This window comes from Rhineura floridana, chromosome 11 (assembly GCF_030035675.1).
Source record: "Rhineura floridana isolate rRhiFlo1 chromosome 11, rRhiFlo1.hap2, whole genome shotgun sequence".
Lineage (NCBI taxonomy): Eukaryota > Metazoa > Chordata > Lepidosauria > Squamata > Rhineuridae > Rhineura > Rhineura floridana.
Genome location: NC_084490.1, coordinates 43,074,847 through 43,090,665, shown reverse-complemented (window position 1 = coordinate 43,090,665; position 15,819 = coordinate 43,074,847). Strand labels below are relative to the sequence as shown.

General features: G+C 45.5%; 1 protein-coding gene across 4 annotated transcripts in view; it reads left to right on the top strand.

The window, feature by feature from the left end:
- Positions 1–225: 225 nt before the first annotated feature.
- NGFR (nerve growth factor receptor) overlaps positions 226–15,819 on the top strand; it is a 92,704-nt gene continuing 77,110 nt past the window's right edge. For 3 of the 4 annotated variants that reach the window (XM_061588785.1, XM_061588786.1, XM_061588784.1), the window contains exons 1-3: positions 226–408; positions 963–1,175; positions 4,519–5,346. In XM_061588785.1, coding sequence (XP_061444769.1) covers positions 5,281–5,346 — 66 coding nt within the window. In that variant the 5' untranslated portion in view covers positions 226–408; positions 963–1,175; positions 4,519–5,280. Of the gene's footprint in view, positions 409–962; positions 1,176–4,518; positions 5,347–8,934; positions 8,968–15,819 lie in introns of those variants that run through there. The other variant, XM_061588787.1, reaches the window with a different exon arrangement.

Below are 15,819 nucleotides of genomic sequence, written 5' to 3'. Positions count from 1 at the left end.
AATGATTTCTAAATTTGCATCTATACATGCAGACTAGTGTATGCATATGTTATGCAGATCTGTATCATTTTTTTGCCCTCTTCCTTGGTGATCTGTAAGCAGCCACCCTAGCCTTAGACCTTTCTTCATCCAAGCTTTTCCCATTACCAGCTGTTCACAATCAGTACAGCTCTCTAACCACAGTTAAAAGAAAAGCAAGCTTTGCTGCAGTAGATATAGCAACAGTCGAAGTCACAGCAGCTGCAAAGACAGGTCTGGCTCACGGCATTTTGCCAAGGCATTTTGCCTTAAGGTGAAGAACAAGATGGAGTCCCCACCGTCTTTCCATATATACAGAAGCTGACTAGACTGGCAGTAGAATCTTATTTCAATGCTGGCAAGAGGAGAGTGTCTCCACTGCACCTGCAGGTTAGTTTTTTGGGGGGAGCAGGGCAGGCCACAAGGCATGCACAGCTCTGTCCTCCAATAGAAGGATGCAGCCTGGAGCTTCAGAAGGAATAGTAAGGATGGGAGAGAAATTCTGTTTGGTTTGCATTTAAAGGTGAGTCTACCTGACTCACACTTCCTGGAGCAATATGTGAACTGAAAAGCAGTTGTTCTTAGGAATTTAACATACAAAATGCATTATATTCGGGGGAATTGCTTGCAAAAATGTGTACACTAGGCAAAATTGTATATAAAAATGTGTATATTAGGAGAAATCACACTAATATGCTGATGAATTTTCATGAAGTCTTAAAAAAAATATTCACAAACTTGTGCAAATGTAGAGAACCAAAATTGAGAGATTTACCCATCCTAAGAAATAGGCAGGGGGCTGCCATCACTCATGCCTGAGCCACTTGTTTCACCATACCTAATGGTAGGGCTAGCCCTGGGCAAAAGATCTGTTCAAGCTGGTCTGATGGTGTCCATCCTTTTGTGTGTGTGTGTAATTTTTATTAACATTTTTTGTTTTCTAGAAAAGAAGCATGTGATACAACAATAAAACCAAAGAAGAGCCAATAACTGTTACATATATCAAGTACAGGAAATAATTTCGCTTGTATTCTAGTTATAATGTCCAAACCTGAGAGCCTTTGGTCCCCTTCAATTCTTTATCTCAAACATAAAAAACAACTACAGAAGAGAAGAAGAAAAAGCGCGGAAACATTAAAACCCAGGAAGCCTCATAGGTAAGTATTCTAGTAACAGAACCTTAATTGTATGTCAACAAATCATTCATACAGTGGCACATCATGGAAACTGGGCTGCTATACAGTTCACAAAATCACCTATATTGGAACAGGTTTGTCATTTCACTTAATATCTGACATCTGGTGTCCATCCTTCTGAGGCCTGATTCCCCCTATTCTCAGGATGCACAGTGACCACTTGAAATCTAATTGAAAGTTGAATAGAACTCCGTCTCCCCCAGATTGGTTGCCCATAATCTGCTAAAAGCATGATCTCGTTCATAGTGGCACCTGCAACACAGCCTGCTCACCGTTACGTTGGCTGCTGAAATGTGATGAATGCAGAATTTGGGTTAAATGCTGCAGCTCCACCACTTCCAAATCTGGATCTGACTATTCTGACAGCCATTCCCAAATCCTCTCTGTTTCTTCTCACAATGCAGGTTTACAGGAACAAGCATAAGGTCTTCTTGCTGTGTCTGCAACTGAATTATCTTTTAACCAGGTTTTTCTATCTTAAAGGCTTCTAGTGCCTTTTAAATTATTTACATTACTGTTATCTCCTGTTGCTGGTTTTGTTTTGGTTTTATGCTGTTTTTAGGCATCATATTTGTATTTTACATCTTTCTTATTTTTAATTTTTTTACAGATGACCTTGGTTATTGGGTGGCATATAAATATTGTACATAAGTAAGTTACTGTTTGGTACAAAACCACCAATGATGTTGCAGTATTCTTTTTCATGCCAAGCCATTCTTATTTCTTATGAGCAAAACCAACCCAAACCCATCCTTGTATTTTTGGGACTAACACACATACTCCATGGTTGCATATGTACACTGCTTAGAGATTTATGTAAGCCTTTTATTATATTAGAGAGCCAGTGTAATGTAGTGGTGAAGGTGTTGGACTATGACCTGGGAGACCAGGGTTTGAATCCCCACACAGCCATGAAGCTCACTGGGTGACCTTGGGCCAGTCACTGCCTCTTAGCCTCAGAGGAAGGCAATGGTAAACCACCTCAGAATACCGCTTACCATGAAAACTCTATTCATAGGGTCACCATAAGTCGGAATCAACTTGAAGGCAGTCCATTTCATTTTTCATTATATTAAGCAGTACATTTTTTAAACTATAAAATCAATGGTGCAGTGTGACATCAAGCATGTGCAAAAGCATTGGGTGGTATACTGAAACTAAGGAAATGTAAAACTGAATACAAGTAGCATAGGGATGGAGAAGACATTTGATTCGGTTTGTATTAAAAGCAAACTTTCCAAAGCTATATGTAACCGAAACATAGCCATCCTTTGAAATTCACACTTCTTCAAATTTTGCAGCACAGTTCTCCAGCTAAGTAATATGTTCAAAATGCATATGCTGAGGTAAAGTGTGCATAAAAACGAATATGTTAGTGAAAATAACATACAAAAATGCAACATTTTAGGGAAATTTACTTTGCAGAAATGTGTATAATGGACAAAACTGCACACAAAATGTGCATAGTAGGAGACATTCACACAAAAATGCTGCTGAACTTTAATGAGGTCTTTTTAAAAAATACTTTTTTAAAAGTGATATGGAAATGTGGAGAACTGAATTTAAGAGTGGAAAAATGACAGAGAGGAATGGGAACTGACAGATTTGCCCATCCCTACTTGTGCTTCCTAGCAACAGCTGTTCAGAGATGTACTGCCTCCACTTTGCAGCTCAGTAGAGGATGGCATGTGCCGCAAGAAGCAATGCACATTTCTAGACTGGGATGCTTGGAAGTTCTGAAACAGCCACATTCAGTGCTCAGATTAGAGTCAAAATACCAGAGGATGCCGTTCATCTTGTAAACCAACCTTTTATTTCCACATTCTTCCAAATGTTATAGGTATACCTAGAAGAAACAATTTGGGGGATGTTGCTGAGCATATCAGTGTTTAAAAACAGCTGTCTCATTTCCTCCATCCTCAGCCCCAGGTTCAGAGAGTGTTTTCCAAGAAAGCAGAATGCTTTCTGAGTAAACATTCAAACTAGCATTCATTATTAAAGCTACAATTAAAGCCATAAAATGTCTGATGAGCAACTGGAGAGCCTGTTCAAGCCGAGTCATGTTCCAATGTTCTGTGCTACACCCAGGATCTCTTCTCTCCAGAAATGCTTTGTTGAGAGATGGAGGAGTCCCGGAGGTCTGAAATGTCTGTCCTTAAACAAGTGGGCAATTTAGCCATTCAAGGCTGAGGGATCGGAACTGAGAAGGGAGTGCCTTTCATGAACTAAAGAGACAAGGCAGGACAGACAAGATTCAGTTAGCTGCGAGTCTGCGCATAGAGGGATAATTTTTGTAGAGTCAGACAATTAGATCCTTGTTTCTGTTATTATTGATCTTACAGAGGGGTCAGAAAGGAGTTGTCTGAGATCAGGAACGTGAAAACATCTTTCAAAATCCTGGCAGTAAAATGAAGAGGTTTAAAAAACAAGACTGGTCTTACCATGAAACAACAACGAAGCCGTTGCTTCAGGCAACAGATTCCAGAAGGAGACCCCTTTACCTGCCTTCATGCTCAGTGTGCATCATTTAAATGAAGCAGCGCCACTTCTGAGCATGGTGGGGTTGTAATTTCAACCTTTTCTGCTTATATGCAAAAAATATTCCTATGTTGTCCTGCATGTTTCTTAGATATATTTTACCAGTATTTGTTTATAACAGCTTTCTTGCAAGTCGTGGAGAAAGAACATGCTGGAGGCAGGGAATCAAAATGACATTCCCCTTCCACTAATTGACAAGGGTGGGGCACTGCATAAGGCATCCCCATGAATGGGTTGTGCAAGTGCCATTTTCAGTGGGGGGTAGGTTACAGGGCTGGAGCAGGAGAAAATGTGTCTTATGGCCCAGGCAGATTTGCCTGTCTTCAGTTCCACCGGGTTTAATGGTACCCAAAATCTGCCATCTGAAGTGGACATTTAATGCCACCTCCTAGCTCTGCTATGACATGCTCCAAGACTGGGGAAAGGATGGCACAGAAAACAATAGCTCCAAGTAGTTCATGTGAGTACAGTCTGGATGACCTCTGAGGTCCCACTTCCAGCACTTGGATTTATCACCCCCTTGGTGAATGCATACTCATCTGGTCAGTTTCTCCCCTGTCTGCCCTCCCACTCTTCACCATAGGTGCAAGGAAACTTTCTCAGACAAAGGGCCACATTCCTTTCTGGGCAACAGTCTGGGGGCCACATGCCAGTGGTAGGTGCGGCCAGAGGCAAAAGTGGACGGAGCAACAGATGTGAATTTTACCTTTGTACATTAGGCTAGTTTCTACATGCATTCACACACCCCTCTCTGTCCTCCATCCAGGAAAGCAAGAGGCATTATTGGAGTTCAAGAGCACCGTCCAGACCTGCAAAAACACTCAAGGAGGGTGCAAAGCAGGTCTGGCAAGGGGTGTGGCCTGGAAACAGTCTCAAGGGCCAGACACAGAGGCCTGGAGGGCCGCATTTGGCCCAAGGAACCTGAAGTTCCCCACTTTTGCTTTCCAGTCGGATGTCAATGCCGCCTGACATGAAGGAGAAAGAGGACGAAGAAGGGGTGGGATCTCTCTGACTCTTTTGAAGTGACTTTTTACAAGCTCACTGGGTGTGCGGAACCTGACCCTTTCCCAACCTTTAGACGGAATTAAAGACAAAGCAGCCGCTGCCAGCTTTTAAAATAAATGAAATGAAGGGAAATATAACAACCAAATTATTTCCTCTGTGTTTTGTTAAGTTCTTGCTGGGAGGATGAAAGGGGGAGGTGCCCTAATGTCTTAGTTGTGCGTGTGTGTGTTTCAAAGCCACCCAGCCAGTGGGAGGAGAGCATCGATCGTTTTCATAATAAAAAAAGGGGGCTGAACTTCCCAGTTACAGAAAGCAGGTGCTGCTGTCCCGGCTCTCTCCGTCACTCACTAGTATAGGGGCCACCGCCGCTTTTGCACCTCCCTCACTAACGTGAGCCACAGACACGCACGCAGGCAAGACAGCAGAGGAGCACCGGGAAGGGGATGTGGAATAAGCCTCCCACCTCGCCCACTCCGATTGCCGGCGTCTTTCCCCCCTTTGCCTCTCGCCGGCTCTGACGATCATGGAGAAGAAGGCGAAGAGGGGGGCGTTCCTCCTGGGCTGGCTGCTGCTGCTGCTGCTTTCCGGGGTGAGTGGATTCGCCCTCCGGAGCAACTGGGGGAAGAGACGGGACTCGGGTGTGTGTCTGTAACCAGCGGACATCCACCCCATTTTAGGGGACAGAAAGAGCTAAGGGATGAGTAGAAGAGGATATCGGCTGCTCCTCCTCTGGAGAAAGTGCGGACGGGAGGGAGTGATCGGATCTGGCACCCATAGGCGCTCGGGAGATGTGCTTTTTTGGGGGGGTAGTGGGGTGTCCAGTCTGGGGTGCAGAGATGGGATGAGGGTGGCGCGTCTCTTTTGGGACGACTGGACTCTAGGAGATGCTCTGCTACTGGGGTGTCAGGGTTTTTTGGGGGGGGGAATGAACCTTCCGGGAAAGAAATAGAGGCGCAGATCAATAGATCAGCCGTGGGGAGGGGGTGTTTAAGCAAAGAAGGCTCGAAACGAACTTTTGTGGGCGCCGCTTGCGACAACCGGTTTAGGCTGCTGTCCTCTACGCGCTTTCCTGGGAGTCAGGCTGCAGTCCTAACCCCCATTTAGGTGGAAGTAATCCCCATCGGGCTCACGCTGAGTAGGCATGAGCTGCGCTCTTTCAGCCTCACTGAAGTCGAGCAGGTTTACTTCGGAGTAGACGCGGATATACGGTCTCACTGGACTGATAACCAGTGAGTGTGTTTCTCCCCCAGATGCGTAAGAGACATGGCTTAGAAATGGTGGGTGGGCCCAAGAGGGCATCCATCAGGCTCACTGGCCCCACCCTAACCACACCTCACACCGGCTGGGAACACAGTACCCCCACAAAGAGCAGAGATCTCAGACCAGTGGAGGAGAGAGTTGGGGGGAGGAAAAGGAGTCGGGTGAGGGAGGAGAAAAGGAAGAAGAAAAAAATGAGTCTTCTCCTTCCAAAAATGTCTCTGTGCGGCTGCGGTCTCTCAAACATACTGTGCGTAATTATATGTATTGCATTGTATTGCATTAAAACCCTTCTCGGGGACATTTGGAATTGTTCTGTTGAGCGCAGGGGGCGCGGTAGGGAAGAAACAGCGGCGTCGGGGACGCATTGGCGGGGAAAGAGTTGGGTGTATGGCGGTCTCGCCTTTCATGATACTCCAAAGGAAACTGGGACTAGATTCGAGTTGGGCTGACAAAACGAGGGAGGATTTTTGCATGCTTTGAAGTGGCTTCCGAGAAATCACAGCCGCCGTCTAGGAATCTCTGCGTTAATCCTGTCGCTAAACTCTAATGATGAAAAATGACAATGGTACTGACGACGACGAAATAATCGTGGTATTATCCAGAGACAGGAGCCGCAAAAGAGTCCTGTACCCAAACTGAAAGTGGATATCAGATTCTCACACACCCTTCCATCCGGGAGCTGTCAGTGGCATTTTAGCCGCACAACAACCTTGTGAAGTAGGGGAGACTGAGATTTGCTCGAAGATCGCCACCTTAAAAAAAAAAAAGTAGCTCCAGGCTTGATTTTATATTGAGATCACAATTCTTGGAGTGGGGTGGGTGGGTTAACCCTTGCTCCCCATCCTGTTTTCGTAATCAGCTGCCCTTCCTTCTCTTGGGGTGCGTGTAGTTATGCTGAGGCTAGGTGGCCATTTGTCAAGGATGCTGTAGATTCCTGCATTAGGTTGGACTAGATGATCTCCAAGGTACCTTCAAACTGTAAAACTCTGATCCGATGATTCTCACTCCCTCTAGTCGAAACGCTGTTTGCCGCAGGAGGCAAAGCATAGAGGTGCACCTATGGTGCCTGTGCTATTTCACTCCACAGGGAAAACAGTTTGGGGGAAAGGAGTTCAGCAGAAAAAGTTAGCCCCAACTCCCCCGCTGCCAAGATCCCGACCCAAGACCCCCTGCTCCCCACGGTGGCTGTGACTGTTAAAAAAAAAATATGGGGGGGAGATCCTATGTCCGGATCTCCTGTGTTACAGCAGTGTTTTTAGTCTGTAGGCAGGGCGCTAACTCTGTCGGAGAACTGCGCCAGAGTTGCTGAGAACGGAGAGTACTGAGCAAGCTTATGTGTATGCGTTTGAATCTTTGCTAAAGATTCCACCTTCCCTGCAAATTAGTCAGAGACTTTAAGCTTTAAAATAAGAAGTAACTATTTTATTCTGGAAGTACATGCTTGATAGGAAAGAGTCCTATATCTAGCTAACTAGCTAAGTTGGAGCAGCAAACACTGATCCCAGTGCTTGCCCTCATGCTTGGAAGAGAGGGAGAGACAAAGAAAAATGTCTGCCCCCCTCTCTAGAGAAAGAAGAAAGACTGGGAAGGAGGGAAGGAACTGGGATCAACATCCTCTGCATATCAGACTCTAGCAGGAAGGAAGAGACAGCAGGAGATCAAAGGACAGGTATAGCCTAGCAACCAAGAGATCTCCTCTCTAGCTACCCTTTTTAACCCCATGCAGCCTCAACCCAAGTTGGAGTTGAACCACATATATTCCAACAAACTCTCCTCCAACGCCAAAACACTTACATTAGAAAACATTTTTTCCTTGAAGCTTAGAACAGTCAGTTCTGTGTGCAGCCCCCTTTGGTGCGGCCCTCCCAAAATGCAGTCACCTGCTGTCCCATACAGGGCAGGAGAGGAGGAGGAAGAAAGATCACAGCAGGGAGGGGGAGGAAGAGCTGAGTTTGGGGTGTGGGGAGGATTTAGGATGAGTAGCCAGGAGGGGGAAAGGCTGGCTGGTTTTCCGGCTTGCCTGGAGTGCTATGGAGCATAGGAGGCTGCCTTAGACCCAGTCAGTTCTACATTGGCCCACATCTAGCTCAGTATTGTCTACACTAACTGGCAGCGGCTCTTCAGGATTTCAAGATGGGTCTCTCGCACCCCTGCCTGGAGGTGATTAACCTTCTGCATGCAAAGGAGATGCTCTACCACTACCCCTTCCGTTCACTATAGTGGTTAACTTTCAAGAAAGAGAGGGAGGCAGCCTGAAGCAGATGCTTCTCTTTAACCTCCTGTCTGTGTTTCTCTATGGGCTTCAAATCTTTGTCCACAACTCAATGATGGCTAGTGCCTCCATGTCAGTGGGGCAGTGGAATCTGCTCTGGATTTTAGCCTGAACTTTCAAAGAGCTGTCCTAAGCGCCTTGAGGAGGTCCTTGTCTAAAACCCAGAGTGGATTCCATTGTCCCACTGACATGGAGCCGACAGACACCACTGCCATTAATTTTAGGTATACAGGATGGGGATATAGTAATTCAGTGGAGAGAGAACTTTGCATATGTTTTGTTACCTCACTGATTTCTGGACAGGAAACAGTTACTGTGTAAGGTTAAGCCTTGGATCAGATTAACCTTGCCAAAAAAGGAAACACTGGATGGCTGCTGCAGTAAAGGACTGATAATTTACAGGCTGACATCCTGAGCTGTGAGGGTGATGGGCATTCAGGGTTAGGCAACTGAATGGGAGAGGCGGATGACAGGACTGTAAGATATAGTTTGGCCCCATGGCAGAGGCTGAAAGAGTGGCTGTGGGGGCATCCTGGCAGAGGTGCCCTAAACATCCTCCTTAACATTGTGCCTACTGTGCTTAATTTGAAACAGGACCCAACTCCGAGAGAGATAGAGAGATAGACTGCCTTCAAGTCAATTCCGACTTATGGCGACCCTATGAATAGGGTTTTCATGGTAAGCGGTATTCAGAGGAGGTTTACCATTGCCTTCCTCCGAGGCTGAGAGGCAGTGACTGGCCTAAGGTCACCCAGTGAGCTTCATGGCTGTGTGGGGATTCAAACCCTGGTCTCCCAGGTCATAGTCCAACACCTTAACCACTACACCACACTGGCCCTGATCCTTCTTCTTCCCTGAAATGTGTGAAAAAGCATACATCAGTGTGCCTTTGAGCATGTGAAGAGAAATAAGAGATTTACACATGCTGTTGCTTAATCCCAACCAGTCCTCAACAGGGATTGGAGGAAGGGCTTCCAATGAACATGAATAAAAGGAAGGAAGGAAGGAAGGAAGGAAGGAAGATATGAGTGGTCAAAGCATATGACACCTTACAGACCAAGCCGGGGGGGGGGGGAGGGGAGGAGAAGAAGAAAGATTTCTGCCCCAAAGAACTTACAGTCTAGTGGAGGGAGATCAGAGGGAATGGAGGCATGGAAGAGGCAAGGGGAACAAGGAATGAAGATGCAGAAAAGCAGTTGGCATGTACTTTTGAGACTTGGGATAGAGATTTGGCAAGAGTTATGCAAGGGCTTTATGGAAAAGGTGTTTTGGCTCCCCCCCCTTTTTTTTTTCCTTAGGAGGATGCAGTTGAAGAAAGAGAGAGAGAGGTGGCACTATGTAGGTTTTCTAGGAGAGAGTCCTAAGCATAAAATATTCAAAGGCAGAAGGTGTGGGTGGTATTGTATGCTAGTCCTACTCCGAGTAAACCCACTGAAGTTAATAGACATGACTAACTTAGGTTTCATTAATTTCAATGGGTCTACTCTGAACATGACTTAGCTGAAGTTGAATACAACCCTGTGGCTTCCTATCTTACTTAAACCCTGGGATTTCAGAGTGTTTTTTTTGTAATGAGTTAAGCATTGTCTGCAGTTTCTCTGCATCTTCTCCTCAGGCACAGTCTCTGATTGTGGACAGCTAAGTACAATCCATTCCTTTCAGTGCTGTCTAGCAGTTGGAGTTGCCACCATGCCCTTTATAAGTTGGAATGGGGGGGCAGGCAGGGGGAGGACACCTCCTGTAGCAAAGTCAGTCAGACATCTCTATCCTTTTTCTTAAGGGGAAAGTGACTCACCATCATTGAGAAATATTATCAAAAGAAAAGGTTACAAAACCCAGAGAGAAAGATCCCAGGATTCAAATATCTCTAAGCATCAAGAATATATGCAATTAAAAAAAAAATCCACAACATGTTTATTCCCAAGTAAGCTTTGCTGAATTCAAGAGAGGGTGGTGGTGAAGTCTAACATGCATAATTTCTGAGAAACGCCCTCATGCCAGAGGGGGGTCTAGATGATACATGCTGAAAAAGGAAGCACAGAGCAAAAATGACAGGATGGCTGTTGTTGCATCATCTGTTGTTGTTTTTCTTCAAAATGATGGGGAGTTTTTGAGCTACACAACACCCTTCTTCACAGCGTTCTACTGCTCCACAAGCAGAGCAAGAAAAAAACAACATGGCATGTTCAGGATTCTGAGGGTTTCTGGCTTATGGGCTCCTCCAGATGACCTGTTTATCGGGCATCCATCCTGATTTGTTTGTGCAAAGGTTACACAAAGGTTAAACTATGCCTGGTCTTCACTGAACATTTGTTCTGATTTGTTTGCAGGGAGGTTATACGAGAGTGAGCATTTGCTCTCCATTCATCCTAATTTGCTTGCAGGATGTTTATACATCTTCCCATTAATCATTCTTTTATCCCATGCTTTTCAGAGTGTTCCCCCGTTGCTTTCCTAACCACAAAAAAACTGTTTGTTTGTTTTTAAGTGGAATTGCTGTGCTAGGGCAATGGAGGGCTGTAATCTACTTTAAATCTGCAAACCTAAATTTCCCAGTATGCACTTGAATCCCTCCCACAAAATAGGGACAGTCTGGAGGCACCCAGTGAGAGCCTAGCAGTTATAAGGGGTGGGCAAGAGAGAAAGGAACTGCACCCCAAAGGCAACATCTCCCGCACACTAATTTGATAGCCAGCAATGTCCCTAACTTTATGAGAAGGGCCATAGCCCAGTGGTAGATCACATGCTTTTTCTGCAGAAGGTTCCCCCAGGTTCAGTCTCAGGTGTCTCCGGTTAAAAGGGATCAGCTGGCAGCTCATGGGAAAGGCCCTTGACTGAGACCCTGGAGAGCTTTTGCCCATCACAGTAGAGGAGACAATATCGGGTTTGGGGCAGAATTAGTCTGTCTGACCTGGTATTAGGCAACTTCCTACAGCACTGCTTTCCTGCCTATGGTCCTGTTTGCAAAGCCTGCCAAATTATATGTGTCATCTCAAGCTAGCCTATCTTTTCTAAGAAGAAAACAAGGATTGCAAAAAGAAAAGAAAAGGTAGTTTGTTTCAAACTATTCATGATGCTCTATGGGACAGACATGTGTGGCCTTTTGCAGAAGAGAATAAAAGCATGGGATGTTATTGTTTTTCCTCTAACAGCATTTATCTGGAGGATCTGGTGTTAGTGGTGTAATATTCTAGTGCCACATAGCACAGGGGATCACAATACCAGTAAGACAGACTGACTGGGGTGGGTGGGAATGGCTTGCTCTACAGGATTGGGCTTGTTCAGATGTTACACTGAGCATAGGTACAAACGGCATCTACACATAACACAAGCATTTGTGTGAAGGAGTGTATACTTGTTGACTTGTACAGTTCAGCCATTGCGTACACACAGGTATACCAACTGCAGACTCATAGAGCAGTACAGGTGAATCACTTTGCAAGTGTACAGTACAGCTTCAGCTATTTATGTACACAGGTACACAGACTGTACATTCATTGAATGTAACCCTATTGTGTTCTGGTTGTTTTTCTAGAGGTGCTGGGTGAGATGTGTGCTCCAGCCTCAAAGAGGGGCAGTTAGGGATGGGGGAGAATATCCGCTAAATGGGAGTTAGTACCGGATTCTAATGGAATTCGACAGTCTGCTATCTTTTCGGGCTGGCACTGATTTCTTGTGGCAGGCTGCAGCTCTAATTGGTATGGATTTTTTGAGGTGGACTGTGACTGTAATTGTCTGATTTCTTTTTTAAAAAATTCCTGATTTTACGTAATTATCTTCGTTATTTCCTCTAAGGATGCATTTGTAACAGTGTGCAGGTATGCTAAATAGGAAAAAATAAACTACATGGAGCACTGTGATAATTTACATAAGCATTTAAGTTAAAAATCACGTAATTTTTTTTGCAACCAAACCCCCCCCCCGGCAGATTGAAGCGGCAAGTGCCAAAGCAAGTGGGAACGAAAAGAGGGTGCATCAGGATCAAACAACAGACTATTGAAATACAAGCAAATTGGAACGAGGCAGCAAACCCCTTCCCTAAGGGCAGTACACAGTTTAGAAAGGATGGAAGCATGGGTGGGGAACCTTTTTGGTCCAGTGGGCCAGATCATTATTTGTCCCCATCCCTGTGGGTCAACTTTGACAGGTGAGTGGGACAACCCACCTGTCAATCACCTGTCATCATTATGACATCAGATGATTGTCAGTAGGGATGTCCCACCCACCTGGGAATGTCCCTTGCCCAGCACTTCCCCGGCATCCAACAACTTAACCACCCACATCTCTACCTGCCCCACACCTGATGTCACATATATGAGATGTTGAACAGATAGGCGTGGTTTGGAAGACATTGCCATGTAGGCCAAACTTGGCCAATGGGCCAAATGGTCCCTACCCTTAAACCAAAGGATGCAAATCATAATACTTGAAAATAAATTCCACTAAAATCAATGGGACTTATTTCTGAATAAGCATGATTAGAACAAAATAAGAGAAACATTTAGATGTGCACACACACACACAGAAGAGAAAAGCAAAAGAGTTCATGAAATATGGAGGGGGTAGTGCTGAAGTGGGAGGGGAAAACCTTAACGTATAAATTGCCTTATAGCAAGTCAGTCTGTTGCTCCATCTGACCCACCACTGTTGACTGACAGTGGCTTTCCAGGATCTCAGGCCAGAATCGAAGCTAGCCCTGTTGCCTACTTATTGGAGAATGCTGGGATCAAATCTGGGAACTTCTGCAGGCCAAGCATGCACTTTATCACTATATTATGATATTTCCCCCATTTTGTTCTTTTATCCTCATGTCAACCCTGTGAGATAGGTGAGGTGGAGATATAGCAACTGTCCCAAGGTCACCCAGTGAGCTACATGGCAGTTCCCAGTGTTGTCCAGTGCAACATCTGCTGCAACTTCTTGGGAATGGTTTCAGTTGATGCGGCCTGATGACATGGACAAGGTGCTTGTGACAATGCGGCCAGCAATGTATCCTCTCAACCTTTGCCCTTCTTGGTTTATTAAAGCTTGCCATGGAGGTTTGACCGAGTGGATCTAGGGTGTGGTCAATGCATCATTGTGGGAGGGAGTGGTTCCAGCTGCCCTGAAAGAGGCAGTGATCTGACCATTCCTGAAAAAGTCCACCCTGGACCCATTGGTATGTGACAACTACCGCCTAGTTGCAAATACCCCCTTCTTAGGGAAGGTGATTGAGAGGGTTGTGGTGCAGCAATTGCAAGTACTCTTGGATGAAACAGATTATCCTGACCCACTCCAGTCTGGGTTCAGGCCTGGCTATGGGACTGAATCAACCTTGGTCATCCTGATGGATGACCTTTATCAGGAGAAGGACAGGGGGAGTGTGACCCTGTTATGCTTACATGATCTCTCGGTGGCTTTTGATGGTATCCTTCTGGGCTGACTTGGTGAGATGGGTATTGGAGACACTGTTTTACAGTGGTTCCGACCCTATCTTTAGGATTGTTTTCAGAAAATAGCATTGGGGGATTGTCTTTCGGCCCCCTTGCAGTTGTGCTGTGGGGTGCCGCAGGGTACCATCTTGTCCCCCATGCTGTTTAGCATCTATATGAAGCCCTTGGGATCTGTCATCAGGAGATTTGGGGGCAAGGTGTCAGCAGTACGCTGACAATATCCAGCTCTATTACTCTGCAACTTCTGAATTGGGAGAGGCCATGCAATTCCTGGACTGCTGCCTGGACTCAGTGGTGGGCTGGAGAAGGGCCAATAAACTGAGTCTGAATCCTAGCAAGACGGAGACTCTGTGGGTTGGTGGTTCCCGAGTTTGGATAATTGGTCAGTTGTCTGCTTTGGATGGGGTTGTACTCCCTCTGAGAGAGCAGGTCCGGAGTCTGGGGGTGCTCCTGGATCCATCTTTGTCGCTAGAGGCCCAGGTGACCTCAGTGGCTAGGAGTACCTTTTATCAGCTTTGGTTGGTAAGACAGCTGCAGCTGTTTCTGGACTGGGATAGCCTGACCACTGTTGTCCATGGGCTGGTAACCTCCAGGCTGGATTACTGTAATGCGCTCTATATGGGGCTACCTTTGAGGTTCACCCAGAAGCTGCAGCTGGTGCAAATGCGGCGGTGAGACTGCTCACTGGGGCAGGGTATCGCCAACATGTCACCCTGCTGCTGAAAGAATTGCACTGGCTACCTATTAGCTACCGGACTAAGATCAAGGTTCTAGTTTTGGTGTACAAAGCCCTATACAGCTTGGGACCAGGATACCTGAAAGACCATCTTATCCCTTATATACCCAGTCAATCACTCCACTCTGCAGGTGAGAGCCTCCTGCAGATACCATCTTATCAGGAGGTCCCTTCCCACAACATAGGAAATGGACCTTTAGTGTAGTGGCACGTACCCTTTGGAATTCCTTCCCCTTAAATATTAGACAGGTGCTATCTCGGTTATCTTTTCAGCACCTACTGAAGACCTTCCTCTTTTAAGAAGCCTTTTAAGTTGAGACCTATCCCAGTCTGTGTCTGTGTTGGAATTGCTTTTTAATATGTTTTTAAACCATTTCTTTTCTTTTTTTAAAAAAAGATGTTTTTAAAGCTTTTTAAAACATGTTTTTAAAAACATTTTAAAGTCTGTTTTTATGATGTTTTAAAGTGTTTTTAGTGCTTTTGTTTGCCGCCCCGGGCTCCTGCTGGGAGGAAGGGCAGGATATAGATCAAATAATCAATAATCAATCAATCAATCAATCAATAAACTGACCCAAGGTCACCTAGTCAGCTACATGGCTGGATAGAGATTTGATCTTGGATCTTCTAGTCTGGCACTCTAACCTCTGTGCTGCATTTCAAGCTCAGTCTGCTCACCTTCTTCCTAAGCCATGCTCCACCTTTTATCATTTCTATACCACATAAAATGAGCTTTGGTTGATAACATCAATGCTGCATCCCGCAACAGAGACTGCTTCAGGCACCCCCTGACACTTTGGATTAATTTACGGCACCTTAGAGGCTAATTGATGTATTGTGGCCAGAGCTATCACTGGCAACAGCTTCCCTTCATCTGATGCACAAACTGAGAGGGTGCTGGATGTATAATTCACAGGGCTTGCGGTACAGTGGAGATGAAATTATTAGTGGGATGAGACCCAAAGATAGAAGGGAGACAGAAGTGCATCTCATTAACTAGAGTGCTAAACATTACAGATGCATTACTTAAAAATTCTCTGGGAGTGGCGGGGAGGAACTAAGATGTCCACTTATGCATCACCAGAAAAAGAGGACACAGATTTGCATATGCTATATATAGATAAAATTTGCGTTTGCTATGTATAGATGAAAACTTAGATTACTGTAATTGAAATCTATTCATCTCGCCATCCTGGGGAAAGGCTGAGACCAGGTGACCTGTGTGTTTGTTCAGTCTGCTGTCTAAGTAGACTGACAGCCAGTGTGGTGTAATGGTTAAGAGTGTTGGACAATGACCTGGGAGACCAGGGTTTGAACCCTCACTCAGCCATGAAGCTTGTTGGGTGATCCTGGGCCAGCCATGTC